At 39.7% G+C, this 21797-nt stretch overlaps 1 protein-coding gene across 3 annotated transcripts in view; it reads left to right on the forward strand.

Moving 5' to 3' along the window:
- The window catches only part of LOC143997028 (cadherin-19-like), a 228743-nt gene that overhangs the window by 139406 nt on the left and 67540 nt on the right, over window positions 1-21797 (forward strand). For all 3 annotated transcript variants that reach the window (XM_077492387.1, XM_077492386.1, XM_077492385.1), the window contains 5 exons: window positions 1974-2138; window positions 3235-3425; window positions 14512-14747; window positions 14831-14964; window positions 16331-16452. In XM_077492387.1, coding sequence (XP_077348513.1) covers window positions 1974-2138; window positions 3235-3425; window positions 14512-14747; window positions 14831-14964; window positions 16331-16452 — 848 coding nt within the window. The remainder of the gene's footprint in view (window positions 1-1973; window positions 2139-3234; window positions 3426-14511; window positions 14748-14830; window positions 14965-16330; window positions 16453-21797) is intronic.

Below are 21797 nucleotides of genomic sequence, written 5' to 3' on the forward strand. Positions count from 1 at the left end.
GTCAACCCTATCTATTGTGGACCGATAGCGGTCCTTACAGAACAGCAGACTGTACCGCACTCAAGCCTATGTACCGTAGCACCCTATACCAAGTTACCAGTCCTTATAAGAACTTTTGTGGACCAAGCAGGTTGTGTATTAGTGTTTAGCAGACTGTACGTCAGTCCCTATACCGCTGAAGGACTGCTGCAGTATAGGGCAGCGGTCAGCAGTGGTGCACGTCAACCCTATCTATTGTGGACCGATAGCGGTCCTTACAGAACAGCAGACTGTACCGCACTCAAGCCTATGTACCGTAGCACCCTATACCAAGTTACCAGTCCTTATAAGAACTTTTGTGGAACAAGCAGGTTGTGTGTTAGTGATTAGCAGACTGTACGTCAGTCCCTATACCGCTGAAGGACTGCTGCAGTATAGGGCAGCGGTCAGCAGTGGTGCACGTCAACCCTATCTATTGTGGACCGATAGCGGTCCTTACAGAACAGCAGACTGTACCGCACTCAAGCCTATGTACCGTAGCACCCTATACCAAGTTACCAGTCCTTATAAGAACTTTTGTGGAACAAGTGAGTTGTGAATGTTTAGCAGACTGCAGCAGAAGGGCAGCAGTCAAGTATAATATCCTTTCTATATTTGGAAGAAAGAATATTATACATGTACAAGCCTATTACTGTACCACTGATACCAGTCCTGAAAAGAACCTTTGTGGAACTAATAATAACAGCAAGTCTTTAAAATTACCCTCACTGCCTGACAACACTGCTTCCTTCCTGTCCCTATACAAATTGGCAAAAAAAGAGAACGATTAGTGGTTACTGGAACAGCTCTTTTGTGGACCTTGATAGTAACAGCTAATGATGATGATGATGATGATGATGATGAAAGACTAATCTGGCTGTCCCTGTAGCATACACCGTCCTTTCCCTTTCTCTAAACTAACAAAAGACACTCAGGCTGCTGCAAGAATCAGCAGCACAGCAAACCTATCAACACCTAACACCTATACCAGTCCTGAAAAGAACTTTTGTGTACCAAATAGCTAGTGGTTTATCTCTCCCTACTCCACAGAGGAACCTGTCCCTATCGTAACAGAAGAAAGAATGTAAAATGGCCACCGGATCGGGTGTATTTATAGGTTAGGGGGAATGTACAAGTGTCCATGTGCTGTCATGTCTCAATTGGCTGTCCTGTATCACATGATAAACGTGTCACCAAAGGTTAAAGTTCTTGTATACATTAAACACGTAAGTCCGCCGCGGCGAACGACGGAAAAAGGCGTTCGAACGTGCGGACCGCGAATGTCGGAAATTCGCCGCGAAACGACCGCCGGGCGAACCGTTCGGCCATCACTATCTATCATACATATATATATACAAGTAAATGTGCAGTGAACCAGAACACTAAGAATTCTTTACACACACAGAGCAGGTAGCCTGAGATTATATACACATGCTGTTTAAGCAGAGTCCATATAATATAAAGTGTCCATAAAGGATTTTGGTTAGAGATGAGGATCCGATGGCAGGGAGTTCATACACACAGGGCAGCCCCAAAGGAAACAGAAACCATGTTCCTGTAAAAGATACATAAAAGGATACACAATTTTTTAACCTTATGTGATTAAAACAGTTTTTAAATCTACACCCAGAGGCGCCTCTCCTTTTGTGTAGGTCTATCATACAGCCCAGCAGGGTAGAACTGGCCAAGGCAGACAATGCTACTGGTTTTATAATGCAACAGTTGTAGCATATTGTCACCTCAGGAAGTTAGGAGCACATTTGATTTCTAGATTATCCACAGGTATTTTTCTGTATTTACAGAACATTTAAAGGGATAAAACATGGGGTAGTGTGTCCATGTCACAGACATAAAATAAATGCTTTCTTATTATTATTGTTATTTTGACCAGGCATCATGCTGTAGAATGACTGTACACTTTAGAAGATAGATTTATTTTTGTTTTTTTTATTTAGGAATCATTCGTGTTGCTTCACAAATTGATCGAGAAACAAAGGATCAATACAATGTTATAGTACAAGTTCAGGATATGATTGGTAACGCTGGTGCACTTTCGGCCACAACAACTGTAACAATTCATGTGTCTGATATAAATGACAATGCCCCAAAATTTCAGCAAAGTAAGTAAATTATGCTGATGTGTCTTTTATTTTTCAGACTGGGACATTTGGACTTGAACCTAATAAAATGTGAATCCTTTAATTAGACTAATTATTACTTTAATCTGACCCACATTTAAAATTTGAAGAATTAAAGAGAAAGTATTGCGAGGAAGTATTGTTCACATGAAGTCCTGCCTAGCCAAAGTCACATAAGGCCATCAGTATGTCAGAAGTAAATCTTAATGTTTTATTGATTTTTTAACCCCCCACCTTTCAGTTTTTAAAAATGGTGCATGTTATATTTCAATATTTGGAGGGAGGGCTAATGTTGTAGATGTGAAGTGCAGGCACATAGAGGATACTTGTTCCTTCATTTATAATGCATCCAAGGACTCTGGGAGTTTCTCTCAGCTTTCTTGTTATTTTCACACATGAACTACAATTTAATATTTTAGCTGCATAGCAGGCTGTTATCAAATGCATATTATGGATAGACAAGTATCAAACTTCTTTCAGATAGAGAATGACTTTTGTTCTCTAAGTGTAAAGTCATGTAACTGAATAGGGAACCCGAGATGATAAGGGCAGCCTCTCTTACTTCTCCTGTCCAAACACCCCTAGATAGGGAGACAAGGTGTGTAGGGATGATGAAAAGGCATGAGTGCCAGTGGGGGATGTTGGCATAGTACAATCATCAAAGGGTTCAAAGTGATAAAGAGATGTAGTGGTTAATTGAGGTCAATAAACAAGCAGAGGTCAGCAACAGAAAGCCAGTGGGTAGAAACAGAAGAAAACAACAACGTACAACCACTCACAATTCTGTGTACAGTACCATCCACATCCACACATGCATATGTAGGTGAACGAGTTAGGTATCAGTTATATAGATTGTCATGATCTTCTTGACATAACAATCAGTACCATTATTGGTAAAATCAGGAGCTGCGAGGTAGTGATAGTTTATACGGAATAGATAGATAGATACTGTAGATAGATAGATAGATAGATAGATAGATAGATAGATAGATAGATAGATAGATAGATAGATAAAATATAATATAATTGTACACATTTATGTTATCTAGTTTTATGTTAAAGCATTTTATTTTTGCAGAATCATATGACTTGTCCATCATAGAATCAGCCTCCATTGGGGAAATTGTTGGAGTGGTTTTGGCTGATGACATTGATGTTGGAAAGAATGCAGAAATCACATACTCTATTGAAGAAAGGGGAGGTCATTTTAGCATGTTTAATATAATTACTGATAATATAACACAAGAGGGCATTGTAACACTAAACCAGGTAAGTGTTTCTCTAAAAAATGTTTGCCAGTTTGCATGTAAACCCACTACTATGCTGATACCACCTTGGGTACTAATCAATATTGGGTTGACCCTTAAAACCTGAATTCATGTCCTCTTACAGCAAGTAGTCACTGCCCCTACAACGTGTATGTTCCTAACAGGAGTCATCTTAGTGATAATTGATAAGAACTGCAACAAGGGAAGTAAACATTTCCCTTGATATATTGTTCATGGCAAGATCTTTTCAGGATGTAAATGGAATATATGTCAAATGCTTATTTTGAGTACTTTTAAATATACTGATGGTGCACATACATGGGCCATCTATATATTGTTAAACTCCATATTGCCGTCTAGCTGCTGACTATAAAATACAATGTAATATTATGAATGCCATCTTGCTTGTGAAAATACTTTGCAGTAATAGAAGTATATTTCATGAGACATTATTGAACACTGGAAACATTCCTTATCAGATCAAATATTATTGCAAATTGATTGCATTGATCACTGCTCCCGATGACTGGGATCAGTAGATCTGTCTTGTCCCTAGGCAGAATGGGGAAACGCCTTGTTTACATAAACATCTCCCGGTTCTGGCACTCTGTGACATGATTGTGGAACACCAACGGACATCAAGTCCACAGGTCCTGTGGGCATGGTCATGGAGCATGTGGCGGGCATGCACACGCCCCACTGGTGACACGAGTGCACCCACAATGCCGCTTCTTGAAGAGGGTATACCCGTATGTCCATTGTGCCGCTGTATATCATCATGCTCTGGTCGGCAAGCAGTTAATAATGTTGAGATGTGGAACCTCTGTGTACTTTATGAGCACCTACACATAATTCAATGCTATTTTTGATACATAGTGCAAGATCTTGGTTTCTAAGTCAAGGCCCAATACCCTACCAACATGTTCTCCAATTTTCATTTAAAAATATTAAAATAATAGACAAGATTATGGCCACTGCATTCAAACAGTGCCAAAATGATCTGGGTGCTGGTTAGTTTCTCTCGACCACTTGCTGTCCACTAACCGTACACATACAGCTAGTACATTGTGAGACATTGTACCCAAACAAAATTAATGTCCTTCTTTTACCACAAATAGAGCTTTCTTTTGGGGGTATTTGATCATCTCTGCAGTTTTTATTTTTTGCAGCAATTTTTTGCAACAAAATTAGCGACAATTTTGAAAAAAATACAATATTTTGTACTTTTTGATATACCGTATTTTTCGGACTATAAGGCGCACCGGATTATAAGGCGCACTAGCAACGACCGGCTGATAAAATGGATATTTCCATATATAAGGCGCATCGGACTATAAGGCGCACCGGATTATAAGGCGCACTAGCAACGACCGGCTGATAAAATGGATATTTCCATATATATAAAGCGCATCGGACTATAAGGCGCACGGTCGATTTTGGGAGAAAATTTAGGCTTTTACGTGCGCCTTATAGTCCGAAGGTTTACGTCAAGATGACAGATACTGTTAACAAAGAACTCCAGCGATGTCAACAGGTCATATATAAGGCGCACCGGACTATAAGGCGCACGGTCGTTTTTGGGAGAAAATTTAGGCTTTTACGTGCGCCTTATAGTCCGAAAAATACGGTAATACATTTTTTTTTTAAAAAGCACACTTTTTCTCAGTTTAGGCTGATATGTATTCTTCTACATATTTTTGGTAATAGAAATCGCAATAAGTGTATATTGATTGGTTTGCACAAAAGTTCTACAAAAAAGGGGATACATTTATAGCATTTTTATTATTATTTATTAATTTTTTTACTAGTAATTGCGGTGATCTGCAATTTTTATCAGGACTGTGACATTATGGACCTAGTTTACACACAGAGATCCCGGTTCTCGCTATGTTACGAGTGATTTTGGGAGCCCGGAAGTCATCGAGACCGCTGGGCACTCGCATCCGGGGGTGAGCTGCGGGCGCGTGTGCGCCCCTAGTGGCTACCTTAAGGAGCAACGTAACCCTGCATTCTGCAATTCTGCCGCAGCGGTGGCTGGTCGGCAAATGGTTAAATACCACCAAAAGAAAGCTCTATTTATAAACGTCATTTATGTACAGCGTTGCATGACCGGGTAATTGCCAGCTAATGGTCAAGTGGTTAAACTACCTTAAACTACCCATTACAGCAGGGATAGGCAACATCAGCACTCCAGCTGTGATTAAACTACAAATACCATCATGCCTGTGCCTCTGGGAGTCATGCCTGTGATTGTCAGGGTCTTGCAATTTCTCATGGGACTTGTAGTTTCACCGCAGATGGAGGGCCGAGGTCGCCTACCCCCGAATAACAGTGACTGACACAGCCATACCTACTGCAACCCAGTGCTGGATGGGAACTTTCAGCAGGAGATCACAATATTGTTTTGGACTCTTTTAAACATAATAATCAAAAGTTTCCATTTCATGTATTGTCACATAAAAAAAAAAAAAAAAAAAAAAACAGATCAAAAGATGTAGCAGTGTTTGGGAACATTCTCACAATCCACATGAGCCATCTGTGTGAAATCAAACTTTGACAAATTTGTTTTTCTCTGTAAGATTCAATTATGACTAAAATATGCAGTATTTGTCTGAATAAAAGTGTTGTCTGCTATGTAGACTATGTGCAGTATAGTGTATTGGAAAAAAAAAAAAAAAAAAAGAACAGATGAAAATGAAACAAACGCTCAAATTGAAGGTTAGCAGTAGGGATAAGCCCAATGTTCGAGTCAAACATAAGTTCAACTCGAACATTGGGTTTTCGCCTGTTCGCTGAACAGTGAATATTATGCGGTGTTTGCGGCAAATTGGAAAAGATACAGAACACCGTTAAAGTCTATGGGACATCAACATGAAAAACCAAAAGTGCTCATTCTAAAGGCTTATATACAATGTATTGCCATAAAAAGTGTTTTGGGACCTGGGTCCTGCCCCAGCTGACATGTATCAATGCAAAAAAAAGTTTTAAAAACAGCTGTTTTTTGGAAGCAGTGATTTTAATAATGCTTAAAGTGAAACAATAAAAATGCTCGCCCACCGGCATATGACGTCGGAGCAGTGCGGCTCTCATTCTCTCATATGATGGCAGCCCATTCACACAGGGCACGCGCGCGATTGCGGGCACACAGCCCTGCATTGTTGGTGGCGGCGTGTACCACGTGATCGGCCGCGATTACATCATGGGCGATCAGAAATGGTATTTCCCTCCTAAGACCAGGAGCGCACAGTACAGTCATGTCAGTGGCAGGAACACTGCTCATCATCAACAAGGGTAAACAGCCAATGTCTAGAGGCTGTTTACCATATGATCGGCTGTGATCCATTCACAGCCGATCACTAAATGTAAACATAGACCAGTTACTAGCTGTTACCAGCTCTTCTCTCCTCACACACCATTTCCAGTGTGAGAAGAGAAGAGCCAGGAGCAGTGAGTTACCGATCTATGTAGTGTCAGTGTCTGCACCAACACCACACAAAAAAGAGAACCTGTCACATTGCCCCCCCCCCCATTGCAGCTGTCACCCAACGGTCACCACATAAGTGCCCATCAGTACTTATAAAAGTGCACCTTTCACTGATCAGTGCCCACAAAGTGCACCTGTCACTCATCAGTGCCCATAAAGTGCACCTGTCATCATCAGAGACTGCCATCAGCAGTGCACCTGACCTATCAGTGACCATCACCAGTGACCCATCCGTGATCCTCAACTGTTACCTATCAGTCACATAAAGTGTTCCAGTCACCATCAGAGACTGCCAGCAGTGTCAAGCATCAGTGACCGTCACCTGTCGCCCATCAGTGACCGTCACCTGTCACTCATCACCTGTCAACTATCAGTGAACGTCACCTGCCACCTGTCTATCACTTGTCACACAGCCCATCAGTAACCGTCACCTGCCACCCGTTGCACAGCCAATCAGAAAAACGTCCAGATCCTCTTCCTGACTGTTGAGAGCAAAGGGGAGTTCTTATCAGATTCAAATGTCAATTCTGATTGTGAAAAAAATGCAGAATTTGAACAAAAGTAGTGGATGAGCAAATGAATCAGAGGAAGAATGGATCCCTCCTAAAAGGGCACAGCACTCTGGAAACCAGGGAGCCACCAGCAATATAACCCAGGATCAAATTCCCAGGCCCAATACCAGCTCTGCCACCAGCGATAGACCACAAAACAAAAGGCCCACTACCAGTGCTTCCACCAATGAAAGATCACAAGAAATGCCCAGGCCAAGTACCAGCACTGCCACCAGCGAAAGACCACAAGAAATGGCAAGTCCAAGTACTAGCTCTGCCACAGCATCACACCCAAATGCCAGCACAGGTACTTCAAATACCCCAACTACCAGCACTGGAGTTCCACGTCCCCCAAGAGCCAGGGCCCCTACATATCTTCCAGCTGGTCTTGCCAATCCAACATGACTACTTTCTGACTCAGGATCAGAAGAATTCCCCCTTTCACCCACAGCCAGGTGTGCAGGCCAATACCCCAAATTTTACTGAAATTGATTGTTTTTATTTATTTTTGCCCAACACTTTGCTGAAATTCATCGAGGACCAGACCAATTTATATGCCCAGCAGCATATTGCCAACAACCCCCAATCATCATACGCCCATCCGTTTGAGTGGAAGGATTTGACTCTGGAGGAGTTCAAAGTGTTTATGGGCCTCACCATAAACATTGGGCTTGCAAAAAAAATTAAGGACATGCCTATTGGTCCAACAACCCCATCCACCACATGCCCATTTATTCTTCCGTAATGTCCAGGTCCCGATACGAGATGATAATGCGCTTTCTTCATTTCAGCAACAACATCCAGTGCCCTCCCAGCAATCAACCAAATTACGATGATATATAAAATTCGCCCACTCATTCATTTCTTTCCCAACAATTTGCAGAACTCTATGTTCCCGATCAGCATATATGTGTAAATGAGTCCCTGATACCCTTTTTGGCCAGCTAGGAATAAAGCAATACATTCCTAGCAAAAGGGCCAAATATGGAGTGAAATTTGAAAAGCTTTGCAAGAGAGTCACGGAATATCTGTATGCATTACACATATACGAAGGAAGAGATTCCCAGCTCCGGCCCCCTGAGTGCCTGGCCTACATGGAAACAACTGTTAAAATTGTATGGGACTTGGCATACCCACTGCTGAAGAAAGTTTACAGCATCTAACTGGTTAACTTCTACCCCAGCCTGTCCCTTTTCAAACACCTATACCTCGCAGAAACCCTGGCCTGTGGAACCTCCAGAAAGAATAGGAAGGGCTTCCCACAAGCCATAGTGAACAAAAAACTGTGAAGGGGAGAAAGAGCAACTTTGAGATGCAACATAGTGCTGGCCTTGAGGTGGAAGGATACCAGGAATGTGTACATTATGTCCACCATCCATGATGACACTACAATTGAAGTTCAGAGAAGACAAGGTCCCATTGAAAAGCCAACATGTGTACCAAATTACAATCTCTACATGGGGGGTGGATTTCAATGACCAAATGCTTCAGCCCTATTTATCAATAAGGAGATCCCATTTCTGGTACAAGAAAGTAGCAATCTATTTAATTACTTTGGCAATTTATAATGCCTACATAATTCACACCAAATCCACGGAAAACCCTGCCCACTTCCTAAAATTAATTGAAGAAGTTGCCACATCCCTACCATCTACTATCAAAGACCCCCCCCCCCCCAGAAAATCTTCACTATGTTGCTGTTAGCCGACTTCATGAGCTCCACTTCCCAGAAAACATTCCATCATCTGAAGCAGGCCGAAGCTACCAAAAAAGATGTCGAGTATGCAGCAAAAGAAGAGATACTGTACCAGCTACCATTGTCCCCAATGTCTCTCCGAACCCAGCCTTTGCATTGGTGAATGCTTCAGACTATATCACACATCCCTAAAATATTAGCCCATATTCTTAACCATTTACCCATTTTCATCATCTGTGTTGACCATTTCCCATGCTTCCTCAAATAACCATGCCACTGTCTTCCACTTGAAATGACCCTGGTCTGTTTTTTTACTATGCCTCTGCCTACCATTTGGACTGCTTCCACGTGAACTGACCCTGGCCTGTTTTATCAACTACGTTTCTGCCTACGTTTCCGGGGCTCCAGATATGTTTTTCCGGATGCAGAAAACTATTTTTTGTTGTCTCCGGGTTTTGTAATTTCTGGATTAGGGTCTGGAGTCCAGAGGCTTCATAAAGCTTTGGGTGGGTGAAGACTCTACCCCTGCGCCCCTGTGCACAGGTCTTACCTGATTGCAGCCCTCAGCCTTGCTGCTGACTTACTGCCATCATGCTCTCTGCCTGCCACATAAACTGACCACACTTCTGCCTGCTACCTGGACTATGTAAATAATTAGCTGTATCAAGAGGCAGTATGTTTATGAAGGGCTGGAGAGTGGTACAATAATGAGTGCAGGCAGGTAACGGTGAACCAAGACCAATATTATGGCTGTGCTGGCTGTCTCTTCTTGGACATTTTCTTTGGACAAATGCTTTGGCTGTGCTGACGATATCCTTGTGCTAACTATAGACAATATTCCTGCCTGCTGCCTGGATAATTACTATTTTTGTTGCTAAGCACATCCCTGCCTGGTGCCTCCTGCCTTGACCAATTCTCCCCTCTGGGGACACTACTAAAACCACAGGTAATACATTTTTTTTTTTACCATTTCCTCAATAGAATTTATTTTGGAGTGTAATTTTTGGCATGTAAATGCTATGTCTTAGAAATATGAATGATAGGTTGTCAGGAAATTAGATGTGTAATTCATGCTTGTAGAATGCCTGAAGGTGCTACTTCAAAGGTGGGTCCTCTGTATGTGGTCAGTCTGTGTAAAAGTCTCACACATGTGGTATCGCCATACTCTGGAGGAGTAGTAGAATGTATTTTGGGGTGTCATTTTTTCTATGTACATGCTACGTGTTTCAAAATATCTTAAAAATGGACAACTTAGTGGGAAAAAAAGTGTTTTAATTTGTATTCCATGTTTTCCAAAAACATCTGGGAAAAAATAAACTGTTCAAAAGACTCATTATGCCTCATAGATTATACGTTGGGGTGTCTGCTTTCCAAAATAAGGTCATTTTGTGGGCGTTTCCATTTTCCTGTTGCTCCAGGGCCTTCAAAACTGTGATACTGTCATCATGAAATTATATGTGTAATTTATGTCCCTAGAACACCTGATGGTGCTCCTTGCATGTTGGGCCTCTGTATGTGGCCAGGCTGTGAAAAAGTCTCAAGTACTTGTGGTATCGCCATACTCAGGAGGAGTAGCAAAATGTGTTTTGGTGTGTAGTTGAAAGTATGCATATGCTGTGTGAGAGAAATAACCTGTTACTATGACAATTTTGTAAAAAAAAAAAAAAAAAAAACACAAATCTTCCATTTGCAAAGAATTGTGGGAAAAAATTACACCTTCAAAAAAAAGACTTACTAAATACCTTGGGATGTCTACTTGGGGTCATTTTGGGGGTATTTGTACTTTTCTGGCTTGTTAGTGTCTCAAGAAATGAGATAGGCCTTCAGTACATCAGATGTGATCAGCTTGTAGACTCTATAACATTCACAAAGTCCAAATTGAAAAAAAAAATATTGCTTTGTTTTTAAAATCGTTGCTTTTTTTTTGTTTATAGCACAAAAAATAAAAACTGCAGAGGTGATCAAATGCCACCAAAAGAAAACTCTACATCAATTTTGTTTGGGTGCAACATTGCACGACTGCACAATTGTCAGTTAAAGCATCACAGTGCCGAATTGCAAAAAGTGCTCTGGTCAGGAAGGGGGTAAAATCTTCCAGGGCTGAATCGGTTAATTTTTAGTTCAGGATTCCCCTTTATATTCATACCAGACCCGAACAGTTTTGACTTTTTTCCTTTAGAAATGTAATTTTGCTGTGGTATTGTTCTAAACGCGGGAAAACTGTGCCACTGTACACTGTATACTATAGACACCCCGCCATTTACAATATTTAAAGGAATATTTCATTTTTATTGTTACACTTTAATCATTATTAAAATTACTGCTCCCGAAAAAAATGGGCTTTTTTAAAACTTTTTTTTTTTGCATTGGTACATGTCCTCTGGGGCAGGACCTGGATCCCCAAACACCTTTTATGACAATAACGTGCATAAACGCCTTTTGATTTTTCATGTCTGTTATCCAAATTTTTTGCCTGTTCGCAAGTTCTGGTGCGAACCGAACCGGGGGGTGTTCGGCATATCCTTAGTTAGCAGTACTTCACTTAAATAGTCTTTTTATGTCAATTAAGATATATTGCATTAAAATCCAATTAGGCAATTTATTGAATTATCTAATCAGCCTACTGAAGCTTCCCCATGATCAAATTAACCTAAATAAGTCAAAGTACAGTATGTAAGTGTCTGCTTTTTGTAATTATATTATTGTTGTAACAAAATGTTGAAAATGTCTGAACTCAAACAAGATTAAATTACTTATTAAAAATAGAACTTGATTTATGTAAATTATTTATGAAAAGCAGCTTAGTCTATTCATTTGTGAGAAAAAAACAATACAGAGTGTCTCTTAGCTGGAAATGGAGCCCAGGATTGAAAACTGCAAGATAAGAGTACTGGTCACTTAGCCATCTTAAAGTTTACCTGTGCTCAAGAAAAGCTCAATAATTCAAGTTTGAACAGTAGCTTATAATGCTCATTTCTTAGCAAAACAGTCTAACATTCCACTGTAATCAACTTTAGTAATTTTATTCAACAGACGATTGAGAGGTTCTCAGCAGCTGTTCCATTATCACACTGCACACCACCTCACCCCTCCTAGGATCAACAGCAGAAAATAGGAGATTGCTGTCTAGGAACAAGAGTGTTCTGCAATTTGTGATCTTCTTTGCTCTCCCGCTGTTTACCAGGGTGTGGGTGAGAGATAAGTGAGTGCTGCTGAGTTGGTCTGTGTTTTGCGCAATAACCAACAGCACACGCAAAGCTGGTTTCTGATTGAAACTACAAAATTTGATTATGATAGAATTCCGGACTATTTAGCTATGAACAGAACATGAATATTGGACTTTTTTTGCTATGAAGAGGACATGAATAGAGAGCTTTTTTTAATTGAATTAAACTTGCCTTTAGTTTGCCTTTACAAAGGTCAAATTTAATTCTCTTTTCAAGTACATTTACTGAAAGTACATTTATGTAGCGCCGGCTCCTGAAGAGCATGCGCTATGTGTTTTTCAAATTTAAGGTTACACCACAGTTTAAGGTTAAACTACAGTTTGGTTTGGGTACAATTGTCTAAATTTGGACCTCAGCATCAGTCTGACCGGACTATGAGATGTTCAGCCTGACCACAGGGGGCACTGTCTCTTATGGTGGGCATGGAACTATGGTCTGGTTGGGTGCTTAAGTTACTCTCTCTTGGAGCCCGCTCAGTGGGAGTGGCAATCTTGCTGTGCTTTCTGGGAGAGGGTATTTAAGATGCGGATGTCACGTGGTTCGGGGTTCCGGTCCAGAAGGATGTACTGACTTCATGATCCTGGTCCTCCTGACCGGCTCCCAGGAAGGCTATGGCCTGGTGTGCGGATCCACCTGATCTTGTCTCAGGGCTGGCTAGCCCGAGGCAAGGAAACTAAAGGAGGATTCTGAGGTGTTTGGGTGCCGTCTCCGGTTTGGGAGAGACCCAGAGACTTCACGCTATCCAGGGGAGGACTCTTCAGAAGAAGGCTACGTATGGGTTGGTTTCTTAGCAAGAGCCTGGAGGAGCTAAAGTACCCAAGAGAATTCGGTCTCGTGGATATCGCCAAGCTGGCTGGAAGATCCAGGTATCACACGAGTGTTCTACAACAACCTCTGTGGCAGAGACTTTTCCTTGTATGTTCTACAACAACGTCTGTGGCAGAGACTTGTTCCTGAGTAAAGCATCTTGTTGGCTGCTAGGCCTTGTGACTGTCTAACTTGAGTGAACATCCAGTTGCGACTGGCTATTCTCTGGATGCAGTCAAAGTAAGCAAGTTCTTCAAAATTGTCTTTGACACTAAGCCCCTGTACACACGGTCGGACATTCTGACAACCAAATCCGTTGGATTTTGTCCGACGGATTTTGTCCGAAACTGTTGCATACACACAGTTGGACAAAGTTGTCAGAAAATTGTACATAACGTGATGACGTTATTTCGTTACGACGGGAATACGTTCAGGCTAGTAGCCAATAGCTTTGGTCTAGGAATTTGTTCTGAGCATGCGTGGGACTTTGTCCGTCGGAGTAGGCTACACATGATCGGAGTATGTCCGATCGGAGCATGTTGTCGGAAAATTTTATAGACAAGTTGGAAAACAGTCCGATGGAGACCACACACAGTCGGATTATCCGACAATAAGGTCCGATCGGACACATTCCGTCGGAATCTCCGACCATGTGTACAAGGGCTAAGAGTACCTGAACTTCCTTTCCAACCTTCTGATCCCATTTTAAGAGACTGTTCACTGTCTAAATTTTTTGCAAATAAAATCCCTTTGGATCTGTCGTCAGTCTCTCAAGTTACTGGGCCATCTACCAAGGGACACCCCTAGACGTGAAGTGAGGAAAAAGAAGGTAATGGTAAGCCCAATCTAACCAGCAGCTCCTTCGGGGGTTAGTGCTACATTTACAAACTATGAATTATATAATAAATATACCCCACTTGCTGGGGGAGTGGTATCAGGCACGTGGGGTGCAGATGCTGAAACATCTTTCAACCTAAAAACAGTGAACTTATCCCTTAAGTCCAATGCATTTTGCCCAATGGCAATATTTCATCAAGAGATCCAGATTTTCACAGTATTTTCAACTAAGTAAGAAGTTACAGTTTTGCTCATACCTATTTTGCATTCAAATTGTATCCATGTACAACTTTTTTATCTATAAGCTTAGAAAGGAAAAAAACAGGCTTTAGCCTGTAGTTTTATAGTGGATGTCCACTGCCTTAGAGATAACCTATATTATGTTTACCTTGAAAGTACTGTTTATTAATGTATTGTTTTATTTTAAAATCAATATTGATAGAAACTGCAAAAATATGTCTTTTTTGTATGATTTTTCAATTTAGCTTGTGGATTTTGAAAGGGGAATCCGAAGATATCATATTCAAGTAAGAGCAGAAAATAAATACAAATCTGAATTAAATGATACAGCCACTATAAGGGTTTATGTTGTAGATGTTGATGAACCTCCAGTGTTTCTCAGAAAAGAATATTATATGGAAATCCTTGAAAATGCTACAGTTGGTTCATATGTTGGTACGGTGACTGCAAAAGACCCTGACATCACCAACAACATAATTAGGTACATTTTTTTTTTATAATTTCATGCGCAACAGGCATGGGAAAAACATCCAATATATACAGTGATATATTTATGTTCAATAGGTATGGAATTCTTCCAAATGAGTATTCAAGATTTTTTGAAATTCATTCAAACAATGGATCCATCATCACAAGTAAACCTTTGGATAGGGAAACTGAACCATGGCATAATTGTACTATAACAGCAACTGAGGCACGTGAGTGATGTTTTGTTGAATATTTAGTACTTTTTTTTTTCACTATTACATTGTTGTTGATGTATAAGAAATGCAGGTTAAAGGGCATAACCGCAAAGATGAGAGACACTAAATTACATTCTAGGGGTACATATAATAACGTTTATCCTTAACATCATCTTACGCTGACACTTCTGGGAGTGTCAATCTCGTGGTCCTCCCCTGTACTCAGTGTTTCTTCTTGCTGATTTCTTTGTTGCTACAAGATACAATAGTGACGTGGAGGTAGGTGGGAGGAAACACTGAACACAGTGTAGGACCATGAAATCAACAGTCCCAGAAGTGTTTTTTCTGAAGAGTATTTCTGGTAATAATTCCTCTTGATTAGAGGCAGTTAATGGGGAGGTGCTATTGTTGGTGGTGCAGTTAATGGGGGGATAGTATTGCAGGTATGGCTTTGATTGCACTTTTATATAAATGACAGAGTTACTTTAAACAATTCCCGCCTGCCCCATTGACGTCCGCAATATGGCTCCATTATCCTGACTGGGCGTCAAATGACATCCAGCAGGATAAGCCGCTCATGTGCACCTCACCGGCACTTTAACATGCTATCAGCTGTGACCTATCGCCGATCACAGCGGTAACTAGAAAGTGACAGTAATCGGTTTTCTTCAGTTCGCGCTGACAATCGGTGGCTCTCCTGCCAGAGGGGGTGTGTGCGCTGATAATCAGCACATTGCTTATCAGCACAGCCCCCTTAAGAGGTGCCCACTACAATGCCAATTAGTGCCCACTAAAATGACACAGTGCCCACCAGTAATGCCTATCATTGCCTTCCCCAGATGCCAATCAGTGCCCATCAGTAATAACTGTCAGTGCCTCCTCATCAGTGCTGCCTATCAGTACCATTTATTAGTGCCCATCAGTGCCTTCTATTAGTGCCCATCAGTGCTGCATATCAGTGCCGCCTAGAGGTACCCATCAGTGCTGCATATCAGTGCAGCCTATCAGTGCCCATTATACATATTATAATCAACCCTATCAGTGCCCATCAGTGCTGCCTCATCAGTGCCCCTTAGTGCAGCCCCATCAGTGCCCATCAGTGAAGAAGAAAACAACATTTTATAACAGAAACTAAGAAAAATATTTTTTTTCAAAAATGTTCGTATTTTTTAGATTGTTTAGCAAAAAACCCAATGGTGATCAAATACTACCAAAATAAAGCTCTATTTGTGGAAAGAAAAATATAAAAAAATAGCTTGCATTCAGTGTTGCATGAACACGCAGTTATCATTCAAAGTGTGACTGCAATGAAAGCTAAAAATTTTGAATTTTTTATTTAATAATAAAAAAACTATTCATTGTATTTTTTTTTTTTTTGCAGAAAACCTTGCCCTTGTATCAGGGGTAGAAGTGTATATCCGAGTTATTGATGTAAACGATCATCCTCCAGAGCTTCAAAATGAGTATGATATATATGTTTGTGAGAAAACAAAAGCAGGGGAGGTGAGGCTTGCAACCTTTCTTCGTATAGTTTACATAATGTTTAAACTTTGGAGTACAAAATAAGTGCTGGTTAAAGTTTATTATCCATACTCTAAAGTCTCTTACACACAATCAGATTTTCCACAGACAAAACCTCAGACTTTTGTCTGAAGGGTGTTGGCCAGGAACTTGTCTTGCATGGTCTTTTTGTGCACTATTAACTACCTCACTTTGTTTCTGACTTTATTTATTCATTTATTTATTTATATATATATATATTAGAATTTTGTTGATTAATGATTAATTAATGTATCACTTGTTTAATATATGATTGTTTGTTATTAGAGCAAAGAATTTTTCACTTATGCATTTTGGTAGGTGTCTGCTTTAGTTTTTATTTTTTCAGGGATTTTTCACTACTATTGGATATTGTTTTAATTTATTTATCTAAGATTTTTATTTCATGTCACCTTGAAGGATCTTTTTATTTATTTTTATGTCACTTTAGTGGGATTATTTATTTAAATAAGTATATCAATAATTGTATTTATTTATTCATTTAATTAATTACATTTTTGATATTTGATATAGGTTGGTACTTATTAGCGCTGCACTCTTTTTGCACTTTAGTAATTTGAGTTGTTGTATCCAGACTCTAGTGCCAGCTGCTTCTTTCATCATAATTAATGACAATTTATCTTTAGTACAGCGTGAATCCTCTTCTGGGTTTTTTACTATCTGAAGTCACCATCCAGAAAAAAAAAGCATCCATCTCAGGTTAAACATTCCAGTATGAGAAATAACTCTATTTTTAATCCTAAAATGCAACACAATGAAAGCTTACTTGTTTTTAAGAAAATGGTAGAAGATGATATTAGGAAACGTAACGTGAAGAAAGCTAATAAAAAGAAAGTCTGGAGCACCATAAGAGATTGAAAAGAAGAAAGATATAATTATATGTCCGGCAGATAAAGGTGGAGGGCTAGTAATATTAAACAAAAAGGATTACGAAATGGAAATGAAGAAACTTCTAAGTATACTAAACACCTAAAAGAAATTGAGGGGGAATCCAAAAGTTGGATATGAGAAAAAATGTAAGTCATATGTAAGGCATGGGGAAGAAAAGGGGATTTTGACCAAGAAGGAAGCTAGGTTTTTGACACCAGATGTAGCAAAAACTCTAATAATCTATTATGTCCCCAAAATACATAAAGATCAAAAAAATCCACCAGGAAGGCCAATAATAAGGGGCATAGATTCACTTTTTTTCAAGAATGGGAGCCTATATTGATGGATATTTACAACTGCTGGTGGAGAAGAAAAATCTTATCTGAAAGACAGTAAACAATTAATTGCCGAACTGAGAAATTTAGAAGTAAATGAAGATGAAATCCTAGTAACAATTGATCTCAATTCATTGTACACAAACATTGTGCAGGAGGATGGCCTAAGCAGTGTTGAGTGGGCCCTATACAAGCAAACTGACCTGAAGGAGGTAAGAATTAAATACATTCTAGAAGGTTTGAAATTAGCCATGAACCATAATTACTTTTGGCACAAAGGGGAATATTATACCCAAACAAAAGGGTTTCCATGGGGGGCAAAGTATGCCCCCAGTGTGGCTAACTTGTTCCTGAACCATTGGGATGAGAAACAAATACATAGCTTGCCAAGGAAGAATATTAAGTTGTATAGACAATATCATTTATGTATTGTCTATACAACTTAATATTCTTCCTTGGCACGCTATGTATTTGTATGAATTACAAACCTTCTTTGATGAAATCAACCAGAATATTTATGGTATAACCAATTGGGCAACAGGCAACAGAGTATTGATTACCTTCATTTGCAAATATACAAAAATAATGGACATATCAACACTAGGACATTCTTCAAAGCTACCGACAAGAACTGATATATCCCAACCAGCAGTTGCCACCACCCACAGTGGATTTATAACATATCGAAGGGGCAACTATTAAGGATATACAGAAATTGTAGTGACCAGAAAGATTATGAGGCCCAATCCAATGTCATAATAAACAGATTTATAGAAAAAGGATATAAGAAGAACGAATTAGTCAAAATAAGGGAGAAAATCAAGAGAATGGATAGAAATAAAATAATTGAAGATACACCAGACAAAAAATAAAAATAAAAATATGGATATGGCATTTCTCATGGGCTTCAGTAGACAACACAAGTCTATGGAAGCAATAATAAAAATACATTGGCCCATTTTACAATCAGACAAAGTACTAGGGCCTATATTACTATCAAAACCTAGCTTGGATCCACCCAAAGAGATAAAAATAGAAAAATAGAAAAATAAAAATATTTAATAGTCTTAAAGGTTTTTTCAAATGTGGTAGGTGTTTACCATGTAGAACTAGCAAAAAAAAAAAACAGAAAACAAAAAAACTAAATTCAGTTCACAATCCAATGGTAGAGAATTCAAAATCAAGGAATTAATCATATGTAACAACACACATGTAACGTATGTGTTAGAATGCCCATGCCATAAGCAATGTATGGACTACTAGACAACTACACGTTAGAATTCGAGAGCATGTAACTAAAATAAAGAATGGATTCAAAAAACATAGTGTCTCAAGACATTTCAGGGACTACCATAATAGAGATCCCACTTGTATGACATTTTATGCAATAGACAAAATCAAAGGTCACTGGAGAGGAGAAAATAAGAGAATAAAAATTTCACAAAATAAAAAAAATAGATTTTTTTAATGGACATCCTTCAACCAAAAGGAATGAATATTGATGTTGACTTAAATTGTTTTCTCACAAATTTTTAACCTAGAATTTTTCAACCCTAATTTTACACACACACACATATATATATATATATATATATATGTATGTATGTATGTATGTATCTATATATATATATATATATATATATATATATATATGTATGTATGTATGTATGTATCTATCTATCTATCTATCTATCTATCTATCTATCTATCTATATATATATATATATATATATATATATATATGTATATATATATATATGTATATATATATATATATATATGTGTGTGTGTATATATATATATATATATATATATACCGTATTTATCGGGGTATAACACGCACCGGCGTTTAACACGCACTCCAAGTTTAGGAGGGCATTTTAAGGAAAAAAGTTTTAGGAGGGAAGTTTAAGGAAAAAAAAACCTTACATTTAAATGCCAGTCAATGCAACCTTATCAGTGTGCATCTGCAGCCTTGTCCATCATTGCAGAATGATCAGTGTCATTTGCAGCTTGCCCAGCACTGTTTGCAGCTTTGCAGTGTCATTAGCAGCTTTGCAGTGTCATTTGCAGCTTGGCCAGCGCCGTTTGCAGCCTTGCCCATTTTTAAATTTCCCGCCACCGAGACAGACCGAGCGTGCGCCGCCGAAAAAGACAGAGCCGACTTGCTCGGCTCCGCTCGTAGTCCCGCCTCCCTGCTGTTTCTCTAGCGAGCGCTGCCGTAAAAAAACGAGCCATCTGTACTGTGTATTCGGCTGGGCTCCGCTCGCAGTCCCGCCCAGTATGGGCGGGACTGCAAGCCGGGCCGAGCCGAGTACACAGTACAGTCAGCTTAGTCTTTTTTGGCAGCGCTCGCTAGAGAAACAGCAGGGAAGCGGGACTACGAGCAGAGCCGAGCAATCGGCTCTGTATTTTTCAGGGGCACTCTGTATTTTTCAGCGGCGCTCTGTATTTTTCGGCGGCGCTCGGTATTTTTCGGCCGCACTCGGTATTTTTGACTCGCAGACAGTGGGGATCGGCGTATAACGCGCACCCACGACTTTCCCCCGATAAATACGGTATATATATATATATATACATATATATATATATATATAATATATATATATATATATATATATATATATATATATATATATATATATATATATATATATATATATATATACATATACATATATATATATATATATATATATATATATATATATATATATATATATATATATATATATATTCCATACTTTTTAATTATATATATATTTTTTGCAGAATTTATATTTTTCTTTGTTAATATGAGATATCCATTACCCATTTTTTTCAGAACAGGATAACAATCATTACCAAGGTTTCTAAGATATAGATTTAGGAATTCTTCCCATAGGTTTTTTTCCCACATAGATGTTTTTCTCTCACATAGATTTCTGTAACATATATAAAAACAAATAAAATATAGTTTTTTTGGCGGCATACATATAACAATAATTTTATTCTATTATGCAGTTCAATTATGTATATATATATATATATATATATATATATATATATATATATATATATATATATATATATATATATATATATATATATATATATATATATATATATATATATTTATATATATTTTGTTCTCTTTGAGTTTTTTTAGTTTTTAGCTTTTTATGTTTTTTTTAGTTTGTAGTTTAATTAAAATTAATTATGTGATCCCCTTTTTAATATATTAAGGGTATTGGCCCAATTACCTCTCAAATAGTCGTCAAAGGTTTTTTCCTGAATCCAAATTAACCACTTCAGATCCGCGCTATTGCCAAATGACGGCATTAGCGCGGACCTAGATTTCCGGGACTACGTCTATTGACGTCGTCCCGGTTACGAGCGGCCTGCGCGCCCCCTGAGGGGCGCGCGCGGCGCGCTCTGTGATCGGCGAGTCTATGAGACTCGCCTGATCACCGATCCGTGCAAGGGGTCGATCCCGACCCCTTATCACGTGATCAGCTGTCAGCCAATGACAGCTGATCATGTGATAGAACGGAGCCGGTAATCGGCTATTATTCCTCCTCGCGCTGACAGCGCGAGGAGAAAAAAAAAAGCCGATCACCGGCGGCCGTGATCGGGACATCAGTCCCGATCACGGCCAGCAATGCAAGGCACCACATGCCACCTGCCAGTGCCCACCTGCCTCCCGCAGTGCCATCCTGAAGTATAAATAAAGTAAAAGTAAGTGCCCCCCGCCTGTGCCCATAGTGCCCACAGTGCCACCCACAGTGCCACCCACAGTGCCACCCCACAGTGCCACCCACAGTGCCACCCAATCTGCCTCAAAGGTGCTGCACCCCAGTGCCGCCCATCAGTGCCCAGCAGTGCCGCCCATCAGTGCCCAGCAGTGCCGCCCATCAGTGCCCAGCAGTGCCACCTATCAGAGCCACCTATCAGTGCCACCTATCAGTGCCCATCAGTCCCATCTATCTGTGGTACCTATCAGTGCCCATCCGTGCCACCCATCCGTGCCACTTATCCGTGCCACCCATCCGTGCCATCTTATCTGTGCCCATCTTTGCCCATCAGTGCCGCCTTATCTGTGCC

Source organism: Lithobates pipiens, unplaced genomic scaffold (assembly GCF_037356315.1).
Source record: "Lithobates pipiens isolate NorthernLeopardFrog02 unplaced genomic scaffold, aLitPip1_a1.2 Scaffold_19, whole genome shotgun sequence".
Classification (NCBI taxonomy): Eukaryota; Metazoa; Chordata; class Amphibia; order Anura; family Ranidae; genus Lithobates; species Lithobates pipiens.